Raw genomic sequence first — 27,971 nt, 5'->3', positions numbered from 1 at the left:
TGCAGTCTGCCCCATGTATGTATCTCTCAGGGATGAGCCAGAGGTTTGTTCAGAGGTAGGTTTCATTTTTGTTTTTTGTTTTTTTGTTTATGAGACAAGGTCTCCCTCTGTTGCCCAGGGTGGAGTGCAGTAGCACAGTCATAGGTCACTGCAGCCCCAAACTCCTAGGCTCAAGTGATCCTCCCATCTCAGCCTCCCAAGTAGCTGAGACTACAGGCTACACACCACCATGCCTGGTTAATTTTTAAATTTTTTGTAGAGATGAGGTCTCACTATGTTGCTTAGGCTGGTCTTAAACTGCTGTCCTCAAGTGATCCTTCCTCTTTGGCCTCCCAAAGTGCTGGAATTACAGGCATAAGCCATCATGCCTGGCTTGTTCAAAGTTTTTACCGTGATTTTAGAGTTCCCCTTTCTGATTTTTTTTTTTCACCTGGGACCCCACCCAAACACTGTCACTTAACCTCTCAAAGTCTTGATATTCTCACCTGTAAAATAAAACCTCCTATATAGTATGAGGATACTAAAAGGAAATTCTTCCCAGGATGCCAGTACACCAGGCGTCAAGTTCCAAACTAACTGTGAGTTAGAAACCATTTGTAGACTTTGCAAGGGGAATGTTTCACATTAGACGAATGTCTCTCAGCTTTTGAATCAGATCAAGGACAATAAAGAAGGTCAGGGAATGAAGAGAAAAAACTGCCGAAGTGGACTCTAGAAAGAACTATTGCCATGGTTCTTATGGGAGAAGGGCAGCAGAAGCAATCTTCCTCAACTCAAAGCTAGGAAGGCAGGCTTCAATGGAGCTTGAATGTATTTGCTGCTATTAGAAGACACAAAGGACTGGTGTTTGACTCATGCTTGAGGAAGCTAAAGGGGGCTGTGATGAGAAGATAGAATGGCTTGATTGGGATCAGTCTGCACTTCCAGAGTTATTGGGGAACGGATGTGTAATTGTTTCCCGAAAACCATATATGGCCTTGAGAGAGAGAGAGGTGAAACCAGTGTAGGGTCATTTTGGGTCCTGTCCAGTAGAGTGATCTGAAAGAACAAAGGACTCCTAACAGCAGGGAGAAGAAAGAGGTGAACTCCAGATTCATAGAACCTGAGGAAGGAGTAGCAAGTGACCACTCAGAGTAGAGAAGCATCTGCTTAGGTCAAGATATATCTACAAAAGAGAGGGTCCCGGCAATCAGAATCTCTAGAGAAGCTACATCAGTGCCCAAGGGAAGAAGACGAGTTAGTTCTCCTGCCCTGTAGCACCATGGTGAAGCCACCCCACCAGATAGGAACATCCTTGCCCCTCTATCCCTGCTGCCTTGTTTCTTGTGGAGATACAGCCACTCGGGTGCTGGTGAGGAGGTGAGCAGAGAGAGCTCAAGGGTGAATCACTTTTTTTCATTACTCTCAGCTTGGAGTAAAGGGAAAAACCTTATGAATGAAGTTGGAAGCATTTTAACTCATATATGTATATTTAGATGGAGTCTTGCTCTGCTGCCCAGGCTGGAGTGCAGTGGTGCGATCTTGGCTCACTGCAACCTCCATCTCCCGGGTTCAAGCTCCCAAGTGGCTGGGATTACAGGGGCGCACTGCCACACTTGGCTAATTTTTTGTATTTTTAGTAGAGACAGGGTTTCACCATGTCAGCCAGGTTGGTCTCAAGCTCTTGACTTCAGGTGATCTGCCCACCTCAGCCTCCCAAAGTGTTGGGATTACAGGCATGAGCCACCTCACCTGGTAGTTATATTCTAAATGCTACTCTGAGGTTGTATTTGTAGCGATGGTAGGACTATGTTCCCAAGAATGAATAGAAAAGTCATGGGATTTTGTCATTTCCATTCAGAGCAGGGGAAGATTACATAGAGAATACATTATTTTTTAGATCTCTCTTTTTTTCTTCTTTTAAGTTTTTGAAGAGATAGAGTCTCACTATATTGCCCAGGCTGATTTCAAACTCCTGGGCTCACCTGATTCACCCACCTTACCCTCCCAAAGTTTTGGGATTACAGGAGGGAGCCCTAGTGAATACATTTTAAATAGATGGGGGTAGATAAAAATACATTGTGTTTTGATTATTACAAATGGTTCTTAGTCAACATACCGGTTACATATTTAAATGCTTGTGCTAGTAGATTCTCAGCAAATGATGATTCTTGCCTCTCTTTTCTGATCGGAAATCCACATCTTGAGAACTATACCTTTTGAGGTATGACAAGGCCAATATTAACACAGATATTTTCTTCTGTGTGGGAAGAAACTGCTAGGAAACCCTTGTCTTTTAGTCCATCAGCATATCTTAGTTTGGCAAATTAATTGTCACTTTGAAAGCCTGGCCACCTAGGATGGAATTACTGGAATTCCACAATGCATACAATCATCTTAAAAATGAGGACAGACCTCTGACCAGGAACCCAGCTTATATGTCCAGAACCAGAGAATACATTGGAATTTCTACACAGAGGACCTTTACTCTCTATCATAATGTACATTTTTTCCATTTTTATTTAATGCGTGTATATATATATTTTTTTTAACTTTTAGGTTCGGGGTACATATGCAGGTTTGTTACATAGGTAAACTCATGTCACAGGATTTGTTGTACAGATTATTTCATCACCCAGATACTAATGCTAGTTCCCATTAGTTATTTTCCCTGATCCTCTCCCTCTTCCCACTCACCACCCTAAGTAGGCCCCAGTGTGTGTTGCTCCCCTCTTTGTGCACATGAGTTCTCATCATTTTGCTCCCACTTACCAAGTGACAACATGCAGTATTTGGTTTTCTGTTCCTGTGTTACTTTGCTAAGGATAATATTTTCCATTTTTAGATGATGAAATCCCTCCAGGTAGATTTTGGGTTCCTCAAACAATTGCTTCAGTTGAAGTTTGAGGACCGACTGAAAGAGGAATCTTTGCGTCTCTTCACCATTCTTCATGACAGGATCCTAGAAATTGAAAAGCATTATCAACAGGTAAATGTTCTCTTATTTCTTTTGTTTTATGTGGATTGATACTGTGCTTAGATGTGTATGCAGTGCAGCTTAGAATTTAGTAACTTGTGAGGGCAGTGTAATTTGCATTAGTTGTGTCTCATGTGGTAATTAATACACAGAGCTTCACTATGTGTCAGGGACTTGTGTAAGTACTTAGCGTATGAACTGATTTAATTCTCACATTTACCTTATGAAGTAGGCACAATTATTTTCCCTCTTTTACAGATGAGAAAACTGAGGCACAGAAAGGCTAATTAACTTGTTCAAGATCACCAGTTAAAAAACAGGAGAGGCCAAGCACACATGCCTCTAATCCTACCACTTTGGGAAGCCAGGGTGGAAGGCTGGCTTGAAGCTGGGAGTTCAAGACCAGCTTGGGCAACATAGTGAGACCCTGTCTTTACGAAGAATAAAAGCATGAGCCAGATGTGGTGTTGCAGGCCTGTAGTCCCCAGCTTCTTAGGAGTCTGAGACAGGGGAATCACTTGAGCCCAGGAGTTCAAGGCTTCAGTGAGCTATGATCACACCACTGCACTTTAGCCTGGGTGACAAGTCGAGACCCCCATCTCAGAAAAACAAAAAACAAAACAAATGGACATTACTGTTATTTCTGTGCCATAAAAACAAGCAAACAAAAACCATCTTTTGCTGACCACACCATGTTAAGTACCATGCTAAGCCCTTAAAATATATTTACTCTTTAAATCTCTCAAAATGTTAAAATGGAAATCCTATTGTCCCTGATTTACAGATCAAGAAACAGCTTGCCAAGGTTAAGTAACTTGCTTAAGGTCAGACAGATAGTAAAGGGTGCGATGATATTTAAATTCAATACCATCTGACTCTAAAGCGTATTTGAGGCTGGGAGGCGATGGCTCAGGCCTGTAATCCCAGCACTTTGAGAGGTTGAAGCGGGAGGATAGTCTGAGTCCAGGAGTTCGAGATCAGCCTGGGCAACAAAGCAACACCCCATCTCTACAAAATAAATTAAAAAACAAAATTTTTTTAGAAAAGTATAAAGCCTATTTGTTGTTTATACTCCATGCTGAAATCAGAATTGTTATCAGAATCATGGGTATTTTTTTTAATGCACTCTCTTCTATTGTTAATCTAAGCAGATCTAATCAAATTAGTTGATTAATCGGAAAATAACTCTAGTTTGCAGACTAGCTCTATAGATTTCTTTTCATAAGCATATTCCATTCAAAAAGTACAAAGACTAGAAGAAGATAGGCATCACAAATAGACTTTACTACTTTTAAAAGCAGTTCTAGGAAAGCACTAAAAGACTTTACTCAAGTGAAAAATGAAGTGTTCAAATTATCTGTATATATTTTATCCATATGATCTCTCTATTGCTTTTGGTTGAGTATAAGTAAAAATAAGATGTGTCATAATGGCTGCAGGGTGGGAGAAATGATTACGAATTGAACTTTCCAATAGATTGTGATGATTCAGATGATGTTTTTTTACTATGAGTCCCTCCCTAGTAGGTGTGGGCCATATTTAGAAATACATTATGGCGCTTATTGCGTTTATTTTTGTTTGCAGAATGAGGATAAGATGAGAAAATCCTTCAATCAGCAGTTAGCTGATGCCATAGCTGTTATCAAAGGAATGTACCAGGTGAGTTTTTGTTTCTGGTGCCGTAGTTGTGGGCAAGGCTAGCTTCAGCTGCTGTGTTCAAGGAGTGGGGATCACCTTGGCCTCCCAGTCTGTGTTTCCAGCTCTGAAGGCCTGTTTCCTCGATTTTCAGGTCACTTTAGAAGGATCAGGCCTAGGACTGTTTATGCTCACATTATAATGCTTTCCAGAAACTGGGAAATTCTAATCTGGTATTCAGGACACCTGGGCATGTAGCAAAGTAATCCAAAGTTTATTTGGTGAGGCCATAGCTGAATAGACGAAGGTCAGATGGTCCTAAGAGAGAGTTCAGAGAATCTGTAGTAAATTCCAGTGAACAGTCTCTGACTCTTGGTGGATTAACTTTTCTAATGACAGGGACATTTCTATCTGCCAGACATGTGCTTCATTTTCCTTCACAATGGGAAAATTCCTACCTTCAGTGGTTTTCTTAGACTAAGCAAAGACCTTGTGCTTTGTTTAGCGTTTATAACTATATTCTCACTTTGCATCTCAATATACTTCCATAAATAAATTTTTTGCATACTTCTTTTTGGGCACTGTTTGCAAGTTTCTTAGCATAGCACTCAACACATCTGTATTTAATTATGTAATTGCTTGTGAAGTGTCTCTGTTCCATGCCAGACAGTCAACCTTAAGGATCTCCTGTGTGTTACTCTCTGCTGTGGTTCTGCCTTTAGCGCTGTGACTGGTACATAATTAACAACCAGCTACTGATTGCTAAATGCATGAATGGTCACCTGTACCTATGGCAGACAGTGGTGCTGCCTGCTCAAATGTCATTCTCTCCACTGCGCATTCTCCCCACTGCTTTTTACTGACAGGGGCACTTCCAACTATAGAAGCCAAAGTGCTAGATTCTTCCTCTTCCAGCTCCCTTTTCAGCTATAGCACAGACATAGGCAAAGTCAGGTCCCTAACCAATGAGACCTGAAGGTGAGTTGGCTGTGAGATTTTGGGGGAGGTTGTTCTTTCTAAGTAAAAGGGACTCCTGAAGATATCACTTCACACTGGTCAGAATGGTTATTATTAAAAAGTCAAAAAAATAACAGATGCTGGTGAGGTTGCAGAGAAAAGGGAACACTTGCTTATGCACTACTGATGGAAATGTAAATTAGTTCAGCCACTGTGGAAAGCAGTCTGAAGATTTCTCAAAGAAATTAAAACAGAACTACCATTTGACCAAGCAATCCCTTTGCTGGATATATATCCAAAGAAAGATAAATCATTCTACCATAAAGACACATGCATGTGTGTGTTCATTGTAGCACTGCTCACAATAGCAAAGACATGAAATCAACCTAGATGCCCATCAACGGTGGACTGGATTAAAAAAAAATGTGGTCCATATACACCATGGAATATTACACAGCCATAAAAAATAATACAATCACATCCTTTGCGCAACATGGGTGGAGCTGGAGGCCACTATCCTAAGCAAATTAATACAGGAACAGAAAACCAAATACTGCATGTTCTTACTTATAAGTGGGAGCTAAACATTGAGAACATATGGACAAAGAAGGGAACAATAGACACGGGGGCTTACTTGAGGGTGGAGGGTGGAGGGTGGGAGGAGGGTGAAGATCAAAAAACTACCTATTGAGTACTATGCTTATTACCTGGGTGATGAAATAATCTGTACGCCAAACCCTGTGACATGCAATTTACCCACGTAATAAACCTGTACATGTACCCTCTGAACCTAAAACAAAAATTGGAAAGAAAAAAAAAGGGTCTCATGGAAGACCCTTTCTTTTTCTTTGCTTGACATTTTATGTCTCCTTCTGATGCTTGGATTTGCTGCAGCCACTGTGAAACCAAACATTGAGATACTCTGGATGTGCTGAAGGTGGCAAGGTGGAAAGATGAGAAGCAGAGGGGTCCCTGGTAATGTCATTGAGCCATGAAAGTAACCCTGGATTTGCCCTGCCTCTGGCCTCTTATTCATGAGATAACAACCCCTCAGTGTCTAAGCCACTGTTAGTTGGCTTTTCAGTTACTTGCAGCTGAAAACATCCCAGGACAGATTGCTCTGCTAATGATCTCTGTGACTGTGTGCCAAACTGTGTTTCCAAAGGCATCTGTGAGACTGTCTCCCACTTACGTGCTCTTGTGCAATGTTTGTCTCCCATCAAGAGGTGGAATCTGATTCCCCTCCCTTGAATTAGGGCTGCCCTTAGTGACTTGCTGATAAACACAGAATGTGGAGGAAGTGAAGCTCCGTGTCTTTTAAGCTAAGGTCAAAAGAAGTCTTGCAAGTTCATCCTTATTCACTCTGAATGTTTGCCCTCTACATTGTCCCTCCCTGAATTGAGCTACCATGCTGACAAAAGCCCATGCCATATGGAAGAGCTACATGTAGGTACTACTGGGTCTCCAGGCTCATCTGAGCCCAGCCTTTGAGTCACCCCAGCCCAGGAGTCAAAAATATGAGTGGAGAAGCCTCCAGATGACTCCAGCTGCCAGCCATGTAGACTCTTTTTATGTGAGGTCACAGGTCTTACAGAGGAGAGATAAGCCATCCCTGCTGTGCTTCTACTAATTCCTGACTCATTGAATTTGTTTTTTTTCTTTGTTTTGCTTTTTATTTTTGGGTTTTTTTTTTTTTTAGAGACAGGGGTCTCACTGTCTCCCAGGCTGGAATGTAGGGTGTGCTCATAGCTCACTGTAGCCTTAAACTTCTGGACTCAAGTGATCCTCTGGCCTCAGCCTCCTGAGTAGCTGGGACTACAGGCATGTGCCAGCACACCCAGTTAATTTAAATATATATATATATGACATGGGATCTTGCTATGTTATCCAGGCTGGTCTTGAACTCCTGTCCTCAAGTAATCCTCCTGCCTTAGCATTCCAGAGTGCTAAGATTACAACCATGAGCCACTGTGCTGGCCTAATTAATATTTAATGGAAGAAGACAGAAGGAAGAAAGAGAAAGAGGGAAGGAGGGAAAATGAGCATTATCTGTAGCAGTTTTATATATATTGATTTTGTAACCAAAAATCTTGCTAAATTCTTTTTCTATAGACTCTTTGGGGCTTTCTATGTAAACATTTATGCAACTGAGAATAAATATTTTTTGTTACTTCATTTTTCATCCATAAACCATGTAATCATTTCAGCAGTGGCCTGTCTGGGGCAGCTGCTGCAAAGATGCCGGCTGCAGCAGGGGAGATATGGCCCGGGCTATACACTCTACTAAGCCGGCAGGAGCCAGGAACAAGCGGGAGTGGTGCCCACCTTCTGAGTTGGTGATGGGGGAGCTCCATGCTCCTAGAGGCAGCTGCAGCTGCCCAGCCATGGTTGTAGATCCAGGCATCCCTGTGCTTTTGGGGGCCTAGGAAGCCCCCCTGCTCCCACAGGCTCAGAAGTGCCTGCTCCTGCTGCCTGGCCTCTCCTCACTCCTGGCACCCACTCTGATTTTGGAGCAAAGTTGTGGCCAAGCCCGGGCACTGTCATGACCCAGCCAGGTGTGTGTGTGCTTGGGATGGTGCTGACACACCAGCCCCCCGCTGCCTTGGCCCCCTCCAGAGTTTGGGTGCCAACGAGCACAGGAGGGAGGCCAAGGGGGCACTGAGGGTGGCACAGCACAGGCCTGCAGGCATCCCTTGGCATGAACAGCCTGGGCACCATGAACAGCAGCAGGAAGTGACAGCCTCCTGAGTGGAAAGGGATGTGTCGCTGGTGAAGCCCCACCTTCAAGCCAGGGACGGCCTGAAGCCTGGGGGCCAGGCTGCCAGTTCCACAGACCGGAGTAAGAAGTTTGGGTGCTTTTTTCAGGCCCGCCTATGGCTGCCCATTGACCAATCAGCATGCATTTCCTCCCATCTGAAGCCCATAAAAACCCTGGACTCAGCCAGACTCTGGCAGAAGTGGGGATGACCTGCCTGCAGAGAGGAGTTATTCACTGTGGGGTCTTCTCTAAGCTGAGAGCTGAACAGATATCAGGTTGACCTGCCTGCAGAAAGGAGCTACCCACTGTGGGTCTTCTCTTAGCTGGGAGCCGAGCAGATGCCGGATGACCTGCTTGCAGAAAGGAGCTACCCACTTCAGATCTCCTGAGAGCTGTACTGTTGCTCAATAAAGCACCTCTTTTACTCATCCTCCAGTTGTCTGCATATCTCATTCTTCCTGCATGTGGGACAAGAACTTGGGACCCACCAAATGGTGGGACTAAAAAAGCTGTAACACAAACAGGGCTGAAACACACCCCTTGCTCACCACACTGCAGGCAACAAGAAGGAGAGAAGAGCTGCCGCCCTTGGGGGAGCCCAAACCTAGAAGCTCCCTGAGCCAGTGTTGTGACACCCTCTTTGGGGCTCTGCAGTTCCTGGTGTCTCCAAGCTTCCAGGTGCCACTGTGTTCCCCCATGCCAGCAGTGGAAGCCACTTGTGGTATACCTGGTTCAACTGCAGCCTTGCAGGGAGCTGGCGCCCTTGTCGGCACCTGGTGCTGCCCACCCTGCTGCAGCTGGCATGCCTAGCTGTGTGCGGTGGCTGGACCCTGCACTCACTCATGCACCCCTTGTCGCTCTGCACCTGGCTTGCCCTTGGCAGGCATAGGATCCAGGCTGGTAGTATGAGCCAAGCACAGCCTGCCAGGCCAAGTGGGTGGAATGAGCCCAGCAGGCCTGAGCAAAACTCAGGCAAAAGTGCCACTGACCACAGAGGTTTCTGGCTGGCAAAGCAACACCCCAAGGATCCTGTGACAGCATGGTGGCACATGCTTGTAGTCCTACCTACTGAGGAGGCTGAGGTGGGAGGACTGCTTGAACCCAGGAGTCTGACGTTACAGTGAGCCATGATTGTGCCGCTATACTCCAGCCTGAGTGACAGAGCATGACCCTGTCTCTAAAAGAAAAAAAAAAAAAGGATGCATTTAATCTATCTTATCCAGTATTATTCTTGTTTATAATGAGAGAGTAAGTCAGAATTTCGTGGTTTTTAAAAACATGCTTTTGGCCAGGCATGGTGGCTCATGCCTATACTCCTAGCACTGTGGGGGGCCGAGGCAGGCAGATCGCTTGGGCTCAGGAGTTTGAGACCAGCCTGGGCAACATAGTGAGACCCTGCCTCTACAAAACATACAAAAAGATTAGCTGGGCATGGGGGCATGTGCCTAGGGTCCCAGCTACTCGGAAGGCTGAGGTGGGACGATCACTTGAGCCCAGGAAGTTAAGGCTGCAGTGAGCCATGATCATGCCACTGCACTCCGGCCTGGGTGATAGAGCGAGACCCTGTCTCAAAACAAACAAACAAAACACATGCTTTTATAATTCTTTGTGTCTTCTACAATTTCTGGGACATTGATCTATTTCTAATGTATATCAAATGTTCAAAAATATAGCTGAATAATGAATATTACTCTTTGTCCATACGCTTTATACTTCTAGGAGTAGAAAGCTATGAAATGATTAAATTCTTCATATCAGTTTTTCATAAATATGTGTTGGTTAAATATGCTTCATTGTGGTTAGTTGACTTATGAAAAAATTGTTTATATTAAATTAAATTAAAGTCATTATTGGAATCTTTGCTTTGGCTTGTTGGCATCACTTTGATCCATGACCTCAGACAGCCTTCCAGATCCTGGCCACCCAGTTTGTTAAGGCTTAGTCATAAGGAAGAACAGAAGAAAGTTGAAAATGAAACTAAGTGCTGTGTACGCTTTTTGTAGATTTATAAGTATAAATGACTCTCTGCTGCCCTCTGGAGACCAGTTAAAGACACAAGTACCTGTACTTTTTTTTTCAGCTATGAACAAGTTTCTAAATTTACTTAACTTTTGCTTCTAGTCAATTGAATACAGCAAAGATAAAGAGTTGTATGTAATTATGTTACATAAAAGGGTAGCATCTGTCTTGCTAGAGTCTCTCTCTCTGTTGGCTATGCGAGAGGCTATGTAGGGGAAACCCACGTGGCAAAGAATTGAGTGTAGCCTCTGGCTGACAGCAAGAAACTGAAGCCTCCAGTCCTATAGCTAAAAAAAAAGTGGATTTTTCTACAACCTGAGTGAGCTTGAAAGCAGATCCTTTCACAGTTGTGCTTCAGATGAGACCAAAGCCCTGAACACCACCTTAATTGCAGCCTTGGGAGACCCTAAACAGAGGACCTACCTGAATTCCTGACCAACAGAAACTGTGAGATAATAAGTGTGTGTGTGTGTGTGTGTGTGTGTTTAAATTTAATTTTTTTTCTTTTTCATTAGAGACGGGTCTCAATATGTTGTCCAGGCTGGTCTCAAGCTCCTGGCCTCAAGTGATCCTACCACCTCAGCCTCCCAAGGTACTGGGATTATAGGTGAGAGGCACCGTGCCTGGCCAAACATGTGTGTTTTAAGCCACTACATTTGGGGTAAAACTTTCATGCAGCACTCGATAACAAATTCATCCTTCATATTTAGTGAGCCATTGAATCCTACCAGTTCTTTGTTGTTGTTTGGTTGTTTGGGTATTTTTTGTTGTTGTTGTTGTTTTTGAAACAGGGTCTTGCTCTGTCTCCCAGGCTGGAGTGCAGTGGCACCATCTCTGCTCACTGCAACCTCTGCCTCCCGGGCTCAAGCAACCGTCCCATCTCAGCCTCCCAAATCGCTGAGATTATAGGCGTGAGCCACCGTGCCTGACCATCCTGCCAGTTTTCTACCTCCTAAGTCCATGTCTTGTTATTTTGCCTCTGAACTAGTTTAGATAGCATTGCTCACCTGGCCTGTGGCTGGTGCCTTCTTATCTCTTTTGGTCTTCATTAAGTCCATCGTCTGCCCAGTCATCTGGGTGGTCGTTCAAAACACAAGTCTGACCACATCCTGCCCTGTTTAAATCCTTCAGTGTTTCCTCCATGCCTTTAGGATGAAGTTTAAGTGCCTTAGCATGGCTTAGAAGGTCCTTTTATGTCTTCACTTTTATCTGTTTCCACTTCTTAGCTAAAACTTTACCCTCCCACAATACTGGGCTGTCGCCTGCTTCCCTCAGCTCACCTCAAGTTATTAACCACCTCCCTGGAATTTTCACATAATGTCCCTTCTTGCTCTTTCTCTGCTGAATAATAGCTACAGTGAATTGTATCACATTTACCCAGTACATATTGATCTGTCCGCTAGACTGTTCCTGCAGAGCAGGGACTGAGTCTTACTCATCTTTGTATTCTCCCAGCAGACTGCGTGGTACATAATAGGTTTTTGACAAATTTTATTGAATATGATCAAGAAGAGTGTCAAGATATCTTGACCTACACCATGGTACTGGAAATAGATCATGAATTCCTAGTGGAAATTTCCTAGAATAAACGCAATCCATAATGTCAAGGTCTTTAACTGTTCTTTCACTCATGTTTTGATTCATTTCATCCATCCATTGTCTGATTTTCCAGCAGAGGCCCAGAGCCAGTCCTTGTACTCATTGTGTATAATCTAGTGGTCGAGAGATAATAAACTTAACAATTACAGTCCACATTGGAGGTTTGTACCCAGTGGGTGCATAACTCTCTGGCAATTCGGGTGAATAGTTAAGGAAGACTTTTAGGAAAAGTTGATTCCTATGCTGAGCCTTGAAGGACAATGAATATTTGGGGGAGATGGGGTGAAAACAGGGAAAGAGAAGAGAGGGTGGAGGGGTGATAAAAGAGATTTTGAGGAATTGGTTTATGCAGTTATGGGGGGCTGGCAAGTTTGAAATTTGCAAGGCAGGCCAGCAGGCCGGAGACCCAGGAAAGACTTGATGTTACAACTTGAGTCCGAACGCAGTCCTCTAGGAGAATTTCCTCTTCCTCAGAGAATCTCAGTCTTTTTCTGAGAAGGCCTTCAATCTATTGGATGAACTCCATCTACATGATGGAAGTATGAAGGGTAATCTGCTTTACTCAGAGCTACCAATTTAATTATTTATCTCATCTAAAAATACCAGCAACACCTAACGTTTGAAAAAGCGTACCATGGCCTAGCCAAGTTGATGCATAAAATTAATCATCACAGATATATATATGTGACTATATAGATGTATGTGAATGTGTATATGTAAGTGTGTAGATACATTTATGTATATCCTAGTTCTGTCTATGGAGAGCGCCTAGAGGAAGTGACACTCCTATAGCAATGAGTACACCTGGAGTTCAGCTTTTAGATTCAAATGATATTCTACACTAAAAGAAACCAGGGCTTTTTGGAGGAGTAGCCAACTCCAGGGCAATGACAGGGAAAATGGAAGAAGGACCTGCGATATTTGTCGTAACTGAAGCAAGCAAATGCTCAAAAAATTATGAAGGCATGTCAGAACACAGGAGTCAGCTGGTAGGGGCTTCCTTCATTCCACTTGGTCAATCTGGGAAAATTCATGCATCAAAATAAATAATTATAATTATGAATTGTAACCATTTGAATAAAATAGGAATCCATGAGCTCACTGTTATAAGTAAATAAGTGAATAACTAATGCATTTATTTATTTCAGGAAAAGGTTTATCTTACGGAAGTACTAAAATATCTCCCTACAAATGCATATTAATACTTTAACTGGGAGTAAATACATATTAATTAAGGAGTATAACATGTATTAATTAGTAAGTATACTACTTATTAATTAACTTTACAGTGAAGAAAGTTGATACTGACACCATCTTAACTAAATGATAAAAGTTAATATCTCCATTATAATAACCTTCATTATCTAAAAAGGTTACCATATCACCTTTGAAGTAAGCAATTGACTTGCTTCCCATCCAGTATTGTCATAGTCAATCTAAATGTTCACAGAGTAATTATTCCCTAGCTTAAATGTTGCAAACTAACAGCTGGACCTTAATGAGAATGACGGCACCAAAATATAGAAATTTTATTTTAGAAAGTTAATGAGACACTTGAAATTCCAAAAACATTTTCCTTGAACAGCAGGCAGTAACTATTTTGATGTTGTTACTGAACCCAAGCTGGAATTTCTTTTTTTTTTTTTGAGATGGAGTTTCGCTCTTGTTGCCCAGGCTGGAGTGCAATGGCGTGATCTCAGCTCACAGCAACCTCTGCCTCCCGGGTTCAAGCCATTCTCCTGCCTCAGCCCCCGGAGTAGCTGGGATTACAGGCATGCGCCACCACTCCCAGCTAATTTTGTATTTTTAGTAGAGACGGGGTTTCTCCATGTTGGTCAGGCTGGTCTTGAACTCTGGACCTCAGGTGATCTGCCCGCCTTGGCCTCCCAAAGTTCTGGTATTACAGGCGTGAGCCACCGCGCCCAGCCCCAAGCTGGAATTTCAAACTCCTGTGTTTGATAAGTGAATTGTGCAGCCTGATTGAACTTTGTCATACTCAGGCCCTCAGGCCTGGATGTCTGTTGCTCCTGTCAACTTGACAGTTGTGAGAAAGAACCTCTCGATGAAGGACAGGCGGTCACATGGTTAGGTTGGGATTTAAACTAAAGGGTAACACATTTTTTAGTAAGCCACCCTAAGATGGGATGTTAAAATGGGACTCTTGGGTTTCAGTTTCATCCAAAGCCCCAAAAGTAGAGAACAAAATACTGTTCAAAAGTGAGGTGTGGCTGGGCGTGGTGGTTCATGCCTGTAATTCCAGTGCTTTGGGAAGCTGAGACAGGAGGATGGCTTCAGCCCAGGAGTTAGAAGCTGCAGTGAGCTACAGTCATGCCACTGTACTCCAGCCTGGGTGACAGAGCAAGACCCTATCTAAAAAAAAGAAAACAAAAAATAGATGCCATCAGGATGTTCTTTGAAGGACATTCCAGGACTTGGTGGAGCAGCTTAATTGGCCAGTACTAGCCCATCATCCATCTCCAGGAAATATAAGAGAGATCTTGAATTTGGAAATGGACAAGGCTGGTCAAGAGGACCATTTTGGGGAAAGCAGGCAGCATGGAGTGCTGACCCATAAATGAGAGAGAGAAAGAGAGTATTTCTCCTTCGAGCCAAGCAAGAGCAGAATCTTGGACCACTTGGAGAGCTTGACAAGCGTCCCTGGGTCTGAGGCATGTGAGGACTGGTATGGGACTTGCCAGGAAAATTCCACAGAAGAGCAGGAGGGCTGATGGAGCAGAAGCCTGCTGACAAGGACCGTCTGGAGAGGTGACAGGATGCCAGCAGAAGGGCAGGTCCTAGGACAGAAGCCAGCGAGGCACTGCTCCTGTGAAGGGCATTGCAGGAGGCCAGGCCAGCATGGACCCTCCTGGGAACCAACGGCAGCAGGTTACTGTCAATTGGCACTTGTTTCTGTTCCCTTAACGTTTCTCCCTCTCCTCTGCACCAGACCATTGGAGAATCTCAAATTGTAGAAATAAAAGGAAGAGAGGCTCAACCCTTCTCCTCCACTGCAGACTGCCAAGTCTAAGGGGGGCCAGAGTGGTGGGAGGACAGAAGCATTAATGGGTGAGAGTTGGCTAGACTAGAATGTTTTGTTTTGGTTTTGGTTTTTGCTTTCTTCCCATTTTCTTTCTTCCTTTTATTTTGTTGTCATTGTCTAAGATTAAAGTTGTTACTAAGTTAAAAAAAATAAAGCCATGGTATCTTCCTGAAAGTTCTAAAAGGTGAGAACTATGAGACTAAAAACTAGATTTGCAGGGGCAGTGCGGAAAAATCACACTGCTTTCTGCTATCTCCCACAGAGTCCAGCTCATTCTATAAACACTAGTGAAGCATCAGAAACATTCCAAGAGATGAAGAAAAATGAATCCATTGTATTTGGACCTTACAACTATTTTATGAAAAGCCAAAAGTAAATCCCTCCAGGTGGATTTTGGGTTCCTCAAACAATTGCTTCAGCTGAAGTTTGAGGACCAACTGAAAGAGGAATCTTTGAGTCTGCACTAATAAAACAAGGTTAGGAAGCATGTAAAAGTAAAAGTTTTTTGTTCTTCCAAAGAATTGTGGCCCTCCCTGTCCTGAAGTCCAGAGAAGCCGAGCCCATCCAGAAGGCAGGCTGGCTTAAGCACCTCTCAGTGTGGTACCTGGGTGAGATTTTAAATGAGTTTCCCAGGGCACTTCTGTGATATGCTCTGATGAAGATGACTTTGTGCCAGTCAGAGCATCATTCCCTAAACAGCCTGCATCACTTTCTCATTAATTTTTAGTGCATTGGTCTCTGGGCTGTCATGCAATCTTTGTTTTGTTGGCTTAAAAACTTCTGTTTTAGATTCAGAGGGTATATGTGCATGTTTGTTACATGGGTATATTGCATAATGGTGAGGATTGGGCTTCTAGTATATCCATCCCCCAAATATTGAACATTGTATTCAATAGGTAATATTTCAACCCTAGTCTCCCTGCCACCTTTTTCCCTTTTGGAGTCCCCAGTGTCCATTATTTTCATCCTTATGTTCACGTGTACCCGTTGTTTAGCTCCCACTTAGAAGTGAGAACATGTGGTATTTAGTTTTCTGTTCCTGCATTAATTTGTCTAGGATAATGGCGTCCAGCTCCATTCATGTTACTGCAAAGGACATGATTTCATTCTTTTTAATGGCTGCATAGTATTCCATATTGTATATATTAATATATTACATTTTCTTTATACAATCAACCATTGATGGACACTTAGGTTGGTTCCATGACTTTGCCATTGGGAATAGTGCTGCGATAAACATACAAGTGCAGGTGTCTTTTTTAAGAGTGAAATAAACCCAACCTATTCAGAACATAAAAATTAGTTAGAGTACATGTGCGCAATGTTCTCTAACTAATTTTTATGTTCTGAATAGTTTTGGGTTTATTTTACTCTTAAAAAAAATAGTTAGAAAATAAGCAAATAATAAAGTGACCCCAAGAAGAGTTTTCACAGGATAGAGAAAGGACATAGGGGTGGAAAGTGGGTGGGTGGGAGACTGGTGCTAAGGCTTCCAGAGCAGGTAGCATCTGGATTTGAATGACAACAGCCACAACAGGACTAAGTGCTAGGATATAATACTTACTGGGGGCTGTCTGTGTTGTAGGCACTGTCCAAAATTGCTTACATGCGTTATCTTATTTAATTCTCACAATTCAAGTACTATTATTAACAGTCCCATTTTACAAATGATAACATTAAGACACTCAGGGTTTAAGAAACTTGTTCAAGGTCCCAAGCTGACAGAGCTGGTCTGCAGACTTAGGCTATCCCACTCTAATACCATTCTGCTAGAATGACAAGCAAGAGCTTATTGGGTCAGCTAAGAGGGAACTCCAAGTGCAAAGGCACAGAGACCTGTGGCAATGTGGTGTTTCTGAGAAGTTGGATGCTGAGTGTATCAGTATTGATAAAATGCCCAGTTGGGGTGAAGAAACAGGAGAGAAGACTGGCATGAGTTGCTGGCCAGGTAAATTGACAGCAGATCATGAAGGCTGCCGTTTTGTATACCATGCTAAGGGAGTTGGATGTTAGCCTGTAGGAGGAGATGGGGAGAGCTGCATTTCAGAAAGCTTATTTGGCTACTGGATGAAGATTGGAGTGAAGTGACAAAACAAGAGGCAGGGAGGCTAGTTAAGAAGCTTTTACAATATCCAGGTGAACAAGGCAAGTACGAAGATTGTAGTGGAACAGGAAAGAAGGTGATGGGGTTTGGTACAGATTTAGGGGCAGATCGAACAAATTTGGTTAGTTCGTGAAAGAGAAGAAGGGGCTTAAAATGAGTTTCTGGTTTATGCTGCTGTTAATAAGGGGACTCAGAAAGGATGACAGTGAAGGTGTTGAACTCTGTTTGGATCTGTTGGATACATAATGCCTAGTAATACTTAAGGGCCCTAGTAGAATAAATGTGTGTTGACCTTAGCAGAGTGAGCTGTAGACATATGTAAGAATAGATGTAAAGACTAGATCTACATAATCAATACTCTTGTTTAAAAATCACAAAATTTAAGGCCAGGAGCGGTGGCTGTGTAGTCCCAGGACTTTGGGAGGCTGAGGCAGGTGGATCCCTTGAGCTCAGGAGTTTGAGACCAGCCTGGGCAACATGGCAAAGCCCTGTCTCTGCAAAAAAAAAATACACAAATTAGCCAGGCATGGTGGTATGTGCCTGTAGTCTCAGCTACTTGGGAGGCAGAGGTGGAGGCAGAGGTGGGAAGATCACTTGAGCCCAGAAAGCGGAGGTTGCAGTGAGCCAATTGCATCACTGCACTCCAGCCTGGGTGATAGAGTGAGACACTGTCTAAAAAAAAAAAAAAAAAAAAAAACCAACTAAATAAAAAATCTAAATAAATAAAATCACAAAATTTTAAAAGCTGATATTGGATATTGTCATATGGAGTATTCTTTTTCACTCTTTTTAATTCTACTGTACATTCATATATGATTTTTTAATACTGTATAGATTATGCCAGTGCTGTTCATAGCCACCTTCATATATTATTATTCTTAGTCTGCTGGTATTCATCATATTAGGACAATTTGAGCTTACAAATCTAACTCTTTTGAAATATAGCATTAAGTATATTAGCAGATATTACTAGGTTTTGCTATATTTCCTGTATGTTGTATGTACCCAAATATATTAGTAACAAACACACAAAGAATCAAATGGTTTCTTTATAATTTCCAAAAGAGTCCAAACTAAACCACAAATTTTGCATAACAGTGTTGAAAATAAGATTTTTAAATGCTGGAAGTAAGTAACATTATCCACTTTTAAAGCATTTCATCCTTTTTTTGGTTTTGTAATATAATTCTTCAGAGTAATTAATGCAGATAGGAAGCACCTAAATGCTTAAAACAAGCTGTCAAGGTGTATTACTTCTTTCAACTTCTCCATTCCAGTCTATTGAGGGAATTAGTTGCACCATTGATGTTTACTTCCTTTTCTACATATTCAAATTTTTACTGTCTTCCATTCTAGATGAATATTAAAGTAGGATATTCACAAATCATGATGTCAATTTACTATTAGGGTTTACTATTATTACCTTTTTCCAGCTTTACTGATGTATAATTGACAAATATAAATTGTATATATTCAAGGTATACAATGTGATGATTTGAAATACATTGTATAATGATTACCACAATCAAATTAATTAACACATACTTCTAGTTACTACTGTGTGTGGGTGGGGGGCAGTGGCAGTAAAGACACAAGATCTGCTCTCTTGGCAAATTTCAAGTAAACAATACAGTATTATTAACCGTAGTCACCATGCTGTACGTTAGACTGCCAGAACTTACTCATCTTATGACTGAAAGTTTATACCCTTTGACCAACATCTCCCCATTTTCCCCATGCTCCAGACTCTGTCAACCACCATTTTTTTTTTTTTTTTTCTGAGATGGAGTCTGGCACTGTCGCCCAGGCTGGGCTAGAGTGCAGTGGTGCTATCTCGGCTCACTGCAACCTCCGCCTCCTGGCTTCAAGTGATTCTCCTGCCTCAACCTCCCAAGTAGCTTAGATTACAGGTGTCCACCACCATGCCCAGCTAATTTTTTGTATTTTTAGTAGAGACGGGGTTTCACATGTTGGCCAGGCTAGTCTCGAACTCCTGACCTGATGATTTGCCTGCCTAGGGCTCCCGAAGTGCTGAGATTACAGGCGTGAGCCACCGCGCCCAGCCTGTCAACCACCGTTCTACTCCCTGCTTCTTTAAGTTCAACTTTTTTAGAGTCTACATATTAATGAGATAATACAGTATTTACCTTTTTATGTCTGGCTTATTTCACTTAGCATAATGTCTTCCAGGTTCATCCATGTTGTCCCAAATAGCAAGATATCCTTCTTTTTTATGGCTGAAAAATATTCTATTGTATTAATATATACATTGTACATACTACCATTGTAAATATTCCATTGTGTGTGTGTGTGTGTGTATGTGAGAGAGAGTGTGTGTGTGTGTGTGTGTGTGTAACATTTTCTTCATTCATCTGTTGATGGATATTTAGCTTGTTTCTATATCTTGGCTATTGTGAATAATGCTGTAATGAACATAGGAATACAAATATCTTTAAGATCATGATTTTATTTCCTCTGAATATATACCCAGAAGTAGGATAGCTGGATCATATGACAGTTCTAGTTTTAATTTTCTGAAGAACCCCCATACTATTTTCCATAATGGCTATACCACTTTACATTCCCATCAACAGTGCACAAGGGTTGCCTTTTCTCCATACCCTTGCCAATACTTGTTATCTCTTATCTTTTTGAAAATACTCATTCTAATAGCTCATTCCTATCATAATGAGGTAATATCTCATTGTAGTTTTGATTTGCGTCTTCCTGATGATTGGTGATGTTTCATGTAACTGTTGGCCATTTGTATATCATCTTTGGAAAAATGTTTATTTAGGTCCTTGGCCCATTTTTTAATCTTTTCTTTTTAAAAAAATTTTAGAGAAGGATGTCTTGTTATGTTGCTCAGGCTGGTTCCAAACTCCTGGCCTCGAGTGATCCACCTGCTTCAGCCTCCCAAGTAGCTGGGATTATAGACACAAGCCACCATGCCTGGCATTTACTATTGCTTTATTAAACTTCTAATTTTGTTAATGCATTGTTTTTTTTTTATTTGTTCAACCGCGTATCTGTGTTCTCTTGCATCTCATTGAGCTTCTTAAAGATAATTATTTTGAATTATTTATCAGATGATTTGCAGATCTCCATTTTTTTGGAGTCAGTTACTGGAACTGTATTCGTTTTCTTGAGAGTGTCATGTTTGCCTGATTCTTCACAATCTGTAGAGCCTTATGTTGGCGTTTGTGCATTTGGATGAGCAAACACTTCCTCCAGTCATTACAGACTGGTTTTGGTAGGTAAAGATTTTCTTCTTTCGGGTCCCTAAGCTGATAAGATTGCCTCCAGGATTGCAGTTGAGTAGGGTTGCAGCCGGGTTACGTGGCTGCTGCTGGGTCTGCAATGGGGACCATGTTAGTGGGCCTATTACTAGGGGCTTGAGCAGGCTTGGATCCTGTCTGGCCCCTGGAAAGAATAAACTGCTTCCAGGGCCTTGGTCTGTAGAGTTGGTGCTGGGTAAAGAATATGCTTCAGGTTTCACAGTTGGGTTTGCAGATGGTGGGCCTGTTACCAGGCATACAGATGAGTGTGTATTCCTTCAGGTCCCTTGGAGTGTTCCTGCTGGGTTACTGAGTTGGTCCCTGGGCAAGGAGAAATGGCCATGGACCATGGCTGACAGGGGCTTGAACGGAATTACAGGGCTGCTTCATGGCTTACACTGAGACTGGGGCCTGCAGACATGCCTCCAGAGACACAGACAGGTGTGCCTCCTGCTAGGCTCCTGGGCAAGCAGGACTGCTCCTGGACCATGGCTGAGTGGGCTCGAGCTGGGTCACGGGGCTACTTCAGGCTCCTCCGTCAGACTGAGGTCAGCAGCTTGCCTCCAGAGGCATTGATGGGCATGTTTCCTGGCAGATCTCTGGGTGGACAGGACTGCTTCTGGATGAAGGCTAGGAAGGGACAGAACTAGGTTGCAGGCCCACCCCAAGATCTGCAATGGAATCAAAATCAGTGGGCCTGCCTTTGGGGCACAGAAAGGCATAGGTTTCAGCAAGCCCCTGGGTGGGCAAGACTGCTCTCAGACTGCAGCTGAGAGGGCTGGGACCAAGTTAAAGGGCTGTTTCAAGATCTGCTGTGAGATTGACGTCAGCCGACCTGCTTCCGAAGGCACAAATAGGCGTGACTCCCAGCAGGTGCCTGGGCAGGCAGGACTGGTCTCAAACTGCAGCTGAAAGTGGGTTTGGTTGAGTTACAGAGCTGATTCAGGGTCCACAGCTGAGACTGAGGCCTGTGGGCTTGTCACCAGAGGCACAAGTGAATGTGATTCCTCCTGGATTTCTTGGCAGATGGTTCTAGTGGCAGGACCAAGTCCACAGGGGGATGAAGCCATTTCTGGGTTTGTAGCTGGGACCACGGTCAGTGAGCCTGCCACCTAAGTGCAGCCTGCCAGTCAAAACAGCCCTGCTCAGTCTTGGGCTCCACCAGAGTTTTGCAGTCTTCTTTCCATCCAGGTCCCAAATCTCCCTCAAGGGAACTTTTGTCCATGGATGGCTGCCAAATTCTTGTTGAGTAGACCTTCTTCTATTCTTCCATCTCTCTCTTTACTATTGTAGTTTACATGGCTCATACAGTTAGAGTAACTGATCATGCTTTGTGTTTTATAGGATAACACTGGGCTACATAGTGCATAATACTTTTTAAGCATCTATTTCAATATAAATAAAGTTGCTTACTAAAATTGTTTGCAGGTTACAAAAATAACCTTCACAAAACAGTAGCTTAAAAGATGAAATGTTTTCTGGTGGTGTCTAATTTTTAATGCTGAGTGTCTAATTTAGTGTTAGTGCCTAATTTTTAATGCTTAGTGTCTAATTAATTTTTAATGCTGCTTTTTTTTGTCCCCAGCAATTCTTTGAGGTAGAAGAAGAGAATGTTTATTTGCAAGATGCGAGTAGTGTCAAAACAAATATTTTGTTAAGAAAACTGAAAGAGAAAGAAGAAGTTATTAAAGAATTAAAAGAAGAACTAGACCAATATGAAGATTTTGGATTTCACAAAATGGTAAGTTTCAAGGCAAGGAATAATTAATTTTAATATATGTAAATAAAGTCATAAATAGTTAAAACCTTGAGTTAATGATAAATTAAAATCCAACCGATGCATTTTGGGCATCTCCCCATAATATAAGCCAGTCTAATTCTTTTCTGCTCAATGGCCTATTCTAGAAAACCCATAACAATATGAATAGGAGCAATATAATGAATAGGAACAATAAAATTAAAAATACAATTTTTATTTAAGGGGAAATAAAATAACTTACCTCCCACTGCAAAAAATGTCCTACTCTAGAAGAGTGTGGGAGTGGATTTTTGTTGTAACCTAAGACTCCCACCCTTTTTTGCAGTCAAAGTAGTTGGAAAGACACAAAGCTAATCTTTCCAAGCCAGAGCTTCCAAGAAGCCAACTTGGAACAAAATGACATTTAAATAAAAATATCAAGAAGAAAAATCCCAGAGGATTTTCCCCTCAGTTTTTCCTGTTGCAGTGGGAGCCAGGAGCTGCTTTACTGGTTAGACAAACTACTGATGGGAGCAAAAATGGAATGACTGAGAAGGCACAAAGAGGAACATAAACTCCTGTCAAGGAGGAAGTTTAAGGGCTTTGGAAAATGTGGATCCTGAGAACGAATTCATTGTCATCTCATGTCTGCTCTGAGCCACCAGATGTCTCAGGCCCAACCATGGTCCAGAGCTGGAGAGGATTTTATTATTAAGTTCTAAGAACAAGAAGCTGATTGTTTGATTTGGAAAGGCTAGCAGATGCTGGGACCCAGGAGGAATAAAAGTCTAGTGAATAGCAATAGCAGGTATCAGGTACTTCATCGATGGCATCTCTTCTCATTCTCACAGTTCAGTTTGCAGATGAAGAAGCAGAGACAGGGTGGTTAAGTAACTTCCTCATGGGCAAACAGGTAGTAGATGGTAAAGATGGTACATGAACCAAGGTTCACCTGAATCTAAAGTCCACTTACAGAGGGGGAGCTTTATCCTCTACAGTAAGAATTAAAGGTTGTAGTGAATATATAATATACATATGCATATAGAAAAGTATAGATTATAATGTATAGATTATGTTATCATAATATATTATATTATAATGTGATATATTATAATACATTAATAATTATTAATAGATTAATACACAGAGGGCTACCCTCTTTGGGTCCCCTCCCTTTGTATGGGAGCTCTGTTTCCACTCTATTTCACTGTATTAAATCTTGCAACTGCACTCTTCTGGTCCGTGTTTGTTACCGCTCGAGCTGAGCTTTCGCTCACTGTCCACCACTGCTGTTTGCTGCCATCGCAGACCCACCGCTGACTTCCATCCCTCCGGATCCAGCAGGATGTCCGCTGTGCTCCTGATCCAGCGGGGCGCCCGTTGCCGCTCCCGATCGGGCTAAAGGCTTGCCATTGTTCCTGCACGGCTAAGTGCCCAGGTTCATCATAATCGAGCTGAACATTAGTCACTGGGTTCCACGGTTCTCTTCCATGGCCCATGGCTTCTAATAGAGCTATAACACTCACTGCATGGCCCAAGATTCCATTCCTTGGAATCCATGAGGCCAAGAACCCCAGGTCAGAGAACACGAGGATTGCCACCATCTTGGAAGCGGCCAGCCAACACCGCATGGCCCAAGATTCCATTCCTTGGAATCCGTGAGGCCAAGAACCCCAGGTCAGAGAACACGAGGCTTGCCACCATCTTGGAAGTGGCCTGCTGCCATTTTGGAAGCGGCCCAGCACCATCTTGGGAGCTCTGGGTGCAAGGACCCCGCAGTAACATTTTGGAGACCCAGATGGGACCTCCAAAGCGGTGAGTAATATTGGGACCACTTTCGCTTGCTATTCTGTCCTATCCTTAGAATTGGAGGAAAATACCGGGCACCTGTTGGCCAGTTAAAAACGATTAGCGTGGCCACCGGACTTAAGACTCCGGTGTGAGGCTGTCTGGGGAAGGGCTTTCTAACAACCCCCAACACTTCTGCGTTGGGGATGTTGGTCTGCCTGGAGCCAGCTTCCACTTTCAGTTTTCTTGGGGAAGCCAAGGGAAGACTAGAGGCAGAAACCTGTCGTCCCGAACTCTCGGCAGTAGCTGGTTGAGATCATGGCGCAGCCAGAAGTTTCTACTCAGCAGTTGCCCATGCGTGCGCCCCTACCTTTCCTTCTGATCCATACCTCCTGGGTCCCGACCACAACTTTCTTGAAAGTGTAGCACCAAAATTCTCCTTACCTCTGAATCTACTTCCTCTGATCCCTGCCTCCTGGGTACTAATGGTTCAGACTTTCATTTCCTCTAGCAAGTTGTATCTCCAAAGGGATCTAAGGATGCTCTAGGCTGCATCCTTAGGCATCTAGGCTATAAATCCAGGGAGTCTTATCCCTGGTGTCCCTCCCGATTTAGGTATACAATTCTCGACATGGGCAGTTATGTGGGACCTGTTCCCCACCACCCTTGCCAGGGCCACAAGTTTGTAATGGCCAAGAGAGAGAGAGACGGGGTGGGAGAGAGAGAGAGAGAGAGAGACGGAGAGAGAGAGAGATGGAGAGACAAAGAGAGAGTCAAAAAGAAAGAAAAAGAAATAGTAAAAAAAAAAAAAAAGTGTGCTGTATTCCTTTAAAAGCCAGGGTAAATTAAAAACCTGTAATTGATAATTGAAGGTCTTGTCTGTGACCCTATAATACTCCAATGCCACTTTGTTGTCAGTGTAAATAAGGGCGTAGCCCGAAAGCCATGAGGCCACTGACAACCCGTAGCTTTCCTATAAAAAAATCCTTAACCCAGTAACCCACAGACAGGCCAAATGCATTCAGTCGGTAGTGGCAACTGCTTTCCTAACAGAAGAAAGTAGAAAAGTAACTTTTAGAGGAGACCTCATTGTGAGCACACTTCACCAGTTCAGAATTATTCTAAGTCAAAAAAGCAAAAAGGTAGCTTACTAACTCAAAAATCTTAAAGCATGAGCTATTCTGTTAGAAAAGGGTAATGTAACTCCAACTACTGGTAATTCCCTTAACCCAGCAGATTTCCTAACAGGGGATTTAAATCTTAATTACCATACAGAGGTCCGACCAGACCTAGGAGGAACTCCTTTCAGGACAGGACAATAAATGCTTCCTCCCAGTTGACTGAGGAAAAAACCACAATGGGTATTCAGTAATTGATACGGAGACTCTTGTGGAAGCAGAGTTAGAAAAATTGCCTAATAATTGGTCTCCTCAAACGTGGGAGCTGTTAGCACTAAGCCAAGCCTTAAAGTACTTAAAGAATCAAAAGACGATCTCAATCCTGACTCAAAGGTTAGCTATACCCTCTCTGAAACAAATTTGCATAAGAACTGTTGTTTATGGGAATGCTTCTTGATGGGGCATCTGGGTTGTTTTGAAATACTCAGGAACCCAGCCCAGGTCTAGAACTCACCCTTGAGCGCAAAGGCAATGTTGGGCACGCTGGTAAAGGACTACTAGAATCCAGCAGCCTGAACCCCTTTCTTTGTGATCAAGAAAGGCGGGAAAACAGATGCAGGACTGCTACATCAGTGAGCGTAACTAATCCGATAAGCAGAGGTCCATGGGTGGTTACGCACCCTGGAAAGGAATAAGCTTAGGACCATAGAGGACGCTCTAGGACTAATGCTCATTGGAAAATGACTAGGGGTGCTGGCATTCTTGCATTCTTACGTTCTTTTTTCAGATGTGAAACGATCCCCCCAAGGCAAAAATGCCCCTAAGATGTATTCTGGAGAATTAGGACCAATTTGACCCTCAGACAATAAGAAATGACTTACATTCTTCTGCAGTACTGCCTGGCCACGACATCCTCTTCAAGGGGGAGAAACCTGGCCTCCTGAGGGAGGTATAAATTATAACACCATCTTACAGCTGGACCTCTTTTGTAGGAAAAAGACAAATGGAGTGAAGTGTCATATGTACAAACTTTCTTTTCATTGAGAGACAACTCGCAATTATGTAAAAAGTGTGATTTATGCCCTACAGGAAGCCCTCAGTCTACCTCCCTACCCCAGCATCCCCCCGACTCCATCCCCAACTAATAAGGACCCCCCTTCAACCCAAATAGTACAAGAGGAGATAGACAAAGGGGTAAACAATGAACCAAAGAGTGCCAATATTCCCCGATTGTGCCCCCTCCAAGCAGTGGGAGGAGGAGGATTCGGCCCAGCTAGAGTGCATGTACCTTTTTCTTTCTCAGACTTAAAGCAAATTAAAATAGACCTAGGTAAATTCTCAGATAACCCTGATGGCTATATTGATGTTTTACAAGGGTTAGGACAATCCTTTGATCTGACATGGACAGATACAATGTTACTGCTAAATCAGACACTAACCCCAAATGAGAGAAGTGCCGCCATAACTGCAGCCCGAGAGTTTGGTGATCTCTGGTATCTCAGTCAGGTCAATGATAGGATGACAACAGAGGAAAAAAATGATTCCCCACAGGCCAGCAGGCAGTTCCCAGTGTAGACCCTCACTGGGACACAGAATCAGAACATGGAGATTGGTGCCACAGACATTTGCTAACTTGTGTGCTAGAAGGACTAAGGGAAACTAGGAAGAAGCCTATGAATTATTCAATGATGTCCACTATAACACAGGGAAAGGAAGAAAATCCTACTGCCTTTCTGGAGAGACTAAGGGAGGCATTGAGGAAGCATACCTCCCTGTCACCTGACTCTATTGAAGGCCAACTAATCTTAAAGGATAAGTTTATCACTCAGTCAGCTGCAGACGTTAGAAAAAAACTTCAAAAGTCTGCCTTAGGCCCCGAGTGAAACTTAGAAACCCTATTGAACTTGGCAACCTCAGTTTTTTATAATACAGATCAGGAGGAGCAGGCGGACTGGGACAAACGGGATAAAAAAAGGCGACCGCTTTAGTCATGGCCCCAGGCAAGCAGACTTTGGAGGCTCTGGAAAAGGGAAAAGCTGGGAAAATCGAATGCCTAATAGGGCTTGCTTCCAGTGTGGTCTACAAGGAAACCTTAAAAAAGATTGTCCAAGTACAAGTAAGCCGCCCTCTCTTCCATGCCCCTTATGTCAAGGGAATCACTGGAAGGCCCACTGCCCCAGGGGACGAAGGTCCTCTGAGTGAGAAGCCACTAACCAGGTGATCCAGCAGCAGGACTGAGGGTGCCTGGGGCAAGCGCCAGCCCATGCCATCACCCTCACAGAGCCCCAGATATGCTTGATCATTGAGGGCCAGGAGGTTAACTGTCTCCTGGACACTGGCGCAGCCTTCTCAGTCTTTTTTTTTTTTTTTTTTTTTTTTGAGACAGAGTCTTGCTCTGTCGCCCAGGCTGGAGTGCAGTGGCGCAATCTTGGCTCACTGCAAGCTCCACATCCCGGGTTCACACCATTCTCCTGCCTCAGCCTCCTGAGTAGCTGGGACTACAGGTGCCCACCACCACGCCCAGCTAATTTTTTGTATGTTTTAGTAGAGATGGGGTTTCACCGTGTTAGCCAGGATGGTCTCGATCTCCTGACTTCATGATTCACCCACCTTGGCCTCCCAAAGTGCTGGGATTACAGGCGTGAGCCACTGCGCCGGCCCCTTCTCAGTCTTAGTCTCCTATCCAAGGGGTCCTAGGACAGCCAGTCACTAGATACTTCTCCCAGCCACTAAGTTGGGAGAAGTATCTAGTGGGAACTTTACTCTTTTCACATGCTTTTCTAATTATGCCTGAAAGCCCCACTTCCTTGTTAGGGAGAGACATTCTAGCAAAAGCAGGGGCCATTATACACCTGAACATAGGAGAAGGAACACCCATTTGTTGTCCCCTACTTGAGGAAGGAATTAATCCTGAAGTCTGGGCAACAGAAGGACAATATGGACGAGCAAAGAATGCCCGTCCTGTTCAAATTAAACTAAAG

The 27,971-nt window shown here is 43.2% G+C and overlaps 1 protein-coding gene across 2 annotated transcripts in view; it reads left to right on the top strand.

Annotated features, from left to right (window-relative positions):
* C8H10orf67 (chromosome 8 C10orf67 homolog) overlaps positions 1-27,971 on the top strand; it is a 164,513-nt gene that overhangs the window by 21,134 nt on the left and 115,408 nt on the right. The window contains exons 3-5 of one of the 2 annotated variants that reach the window (XM_054522065.1): positions 2,825-2,968; positions 4,541-4,615; positions 21,932-22,087. In XM_054522065.1, the coding sequence (XP_054378040.1) occupies positions 2,825-2,968; positions 4,541-4,615; positions 21,932-22,087 (375 nt within the window). Of the gene's footprint in view, positions 1-2,824; positions 2,969-4,540; positions 4,616-6,442; positions 8,735-21,931; positions 22,088-27,971 lie in introns of those variants that run through there. The other variant, XM_002820597.4, reaches the window with a different exon arrangement.

The sequence above is a fragment of the Pongo abelii genome, chromosome 8 (assembly GCF_028885655.2).
Source record: "Pongo abelii isolate AG06213 chromosome 8, NHGRI_mPonAbe1-v2.0_pri, whole genome shotgun sequence".
Classification (NCBI taxonomy): domain Eukaryota; kingdom Metazoa; phylum Chordata; class Mammalia; order Primates; family Hominidae; genus Pongo; species Pongo abelii.
The sequence above is the reverse complement of the archived record's forward strand: the minus strand, read 5'-3'. Positions and strand labels throughout refer to the sequence as shown.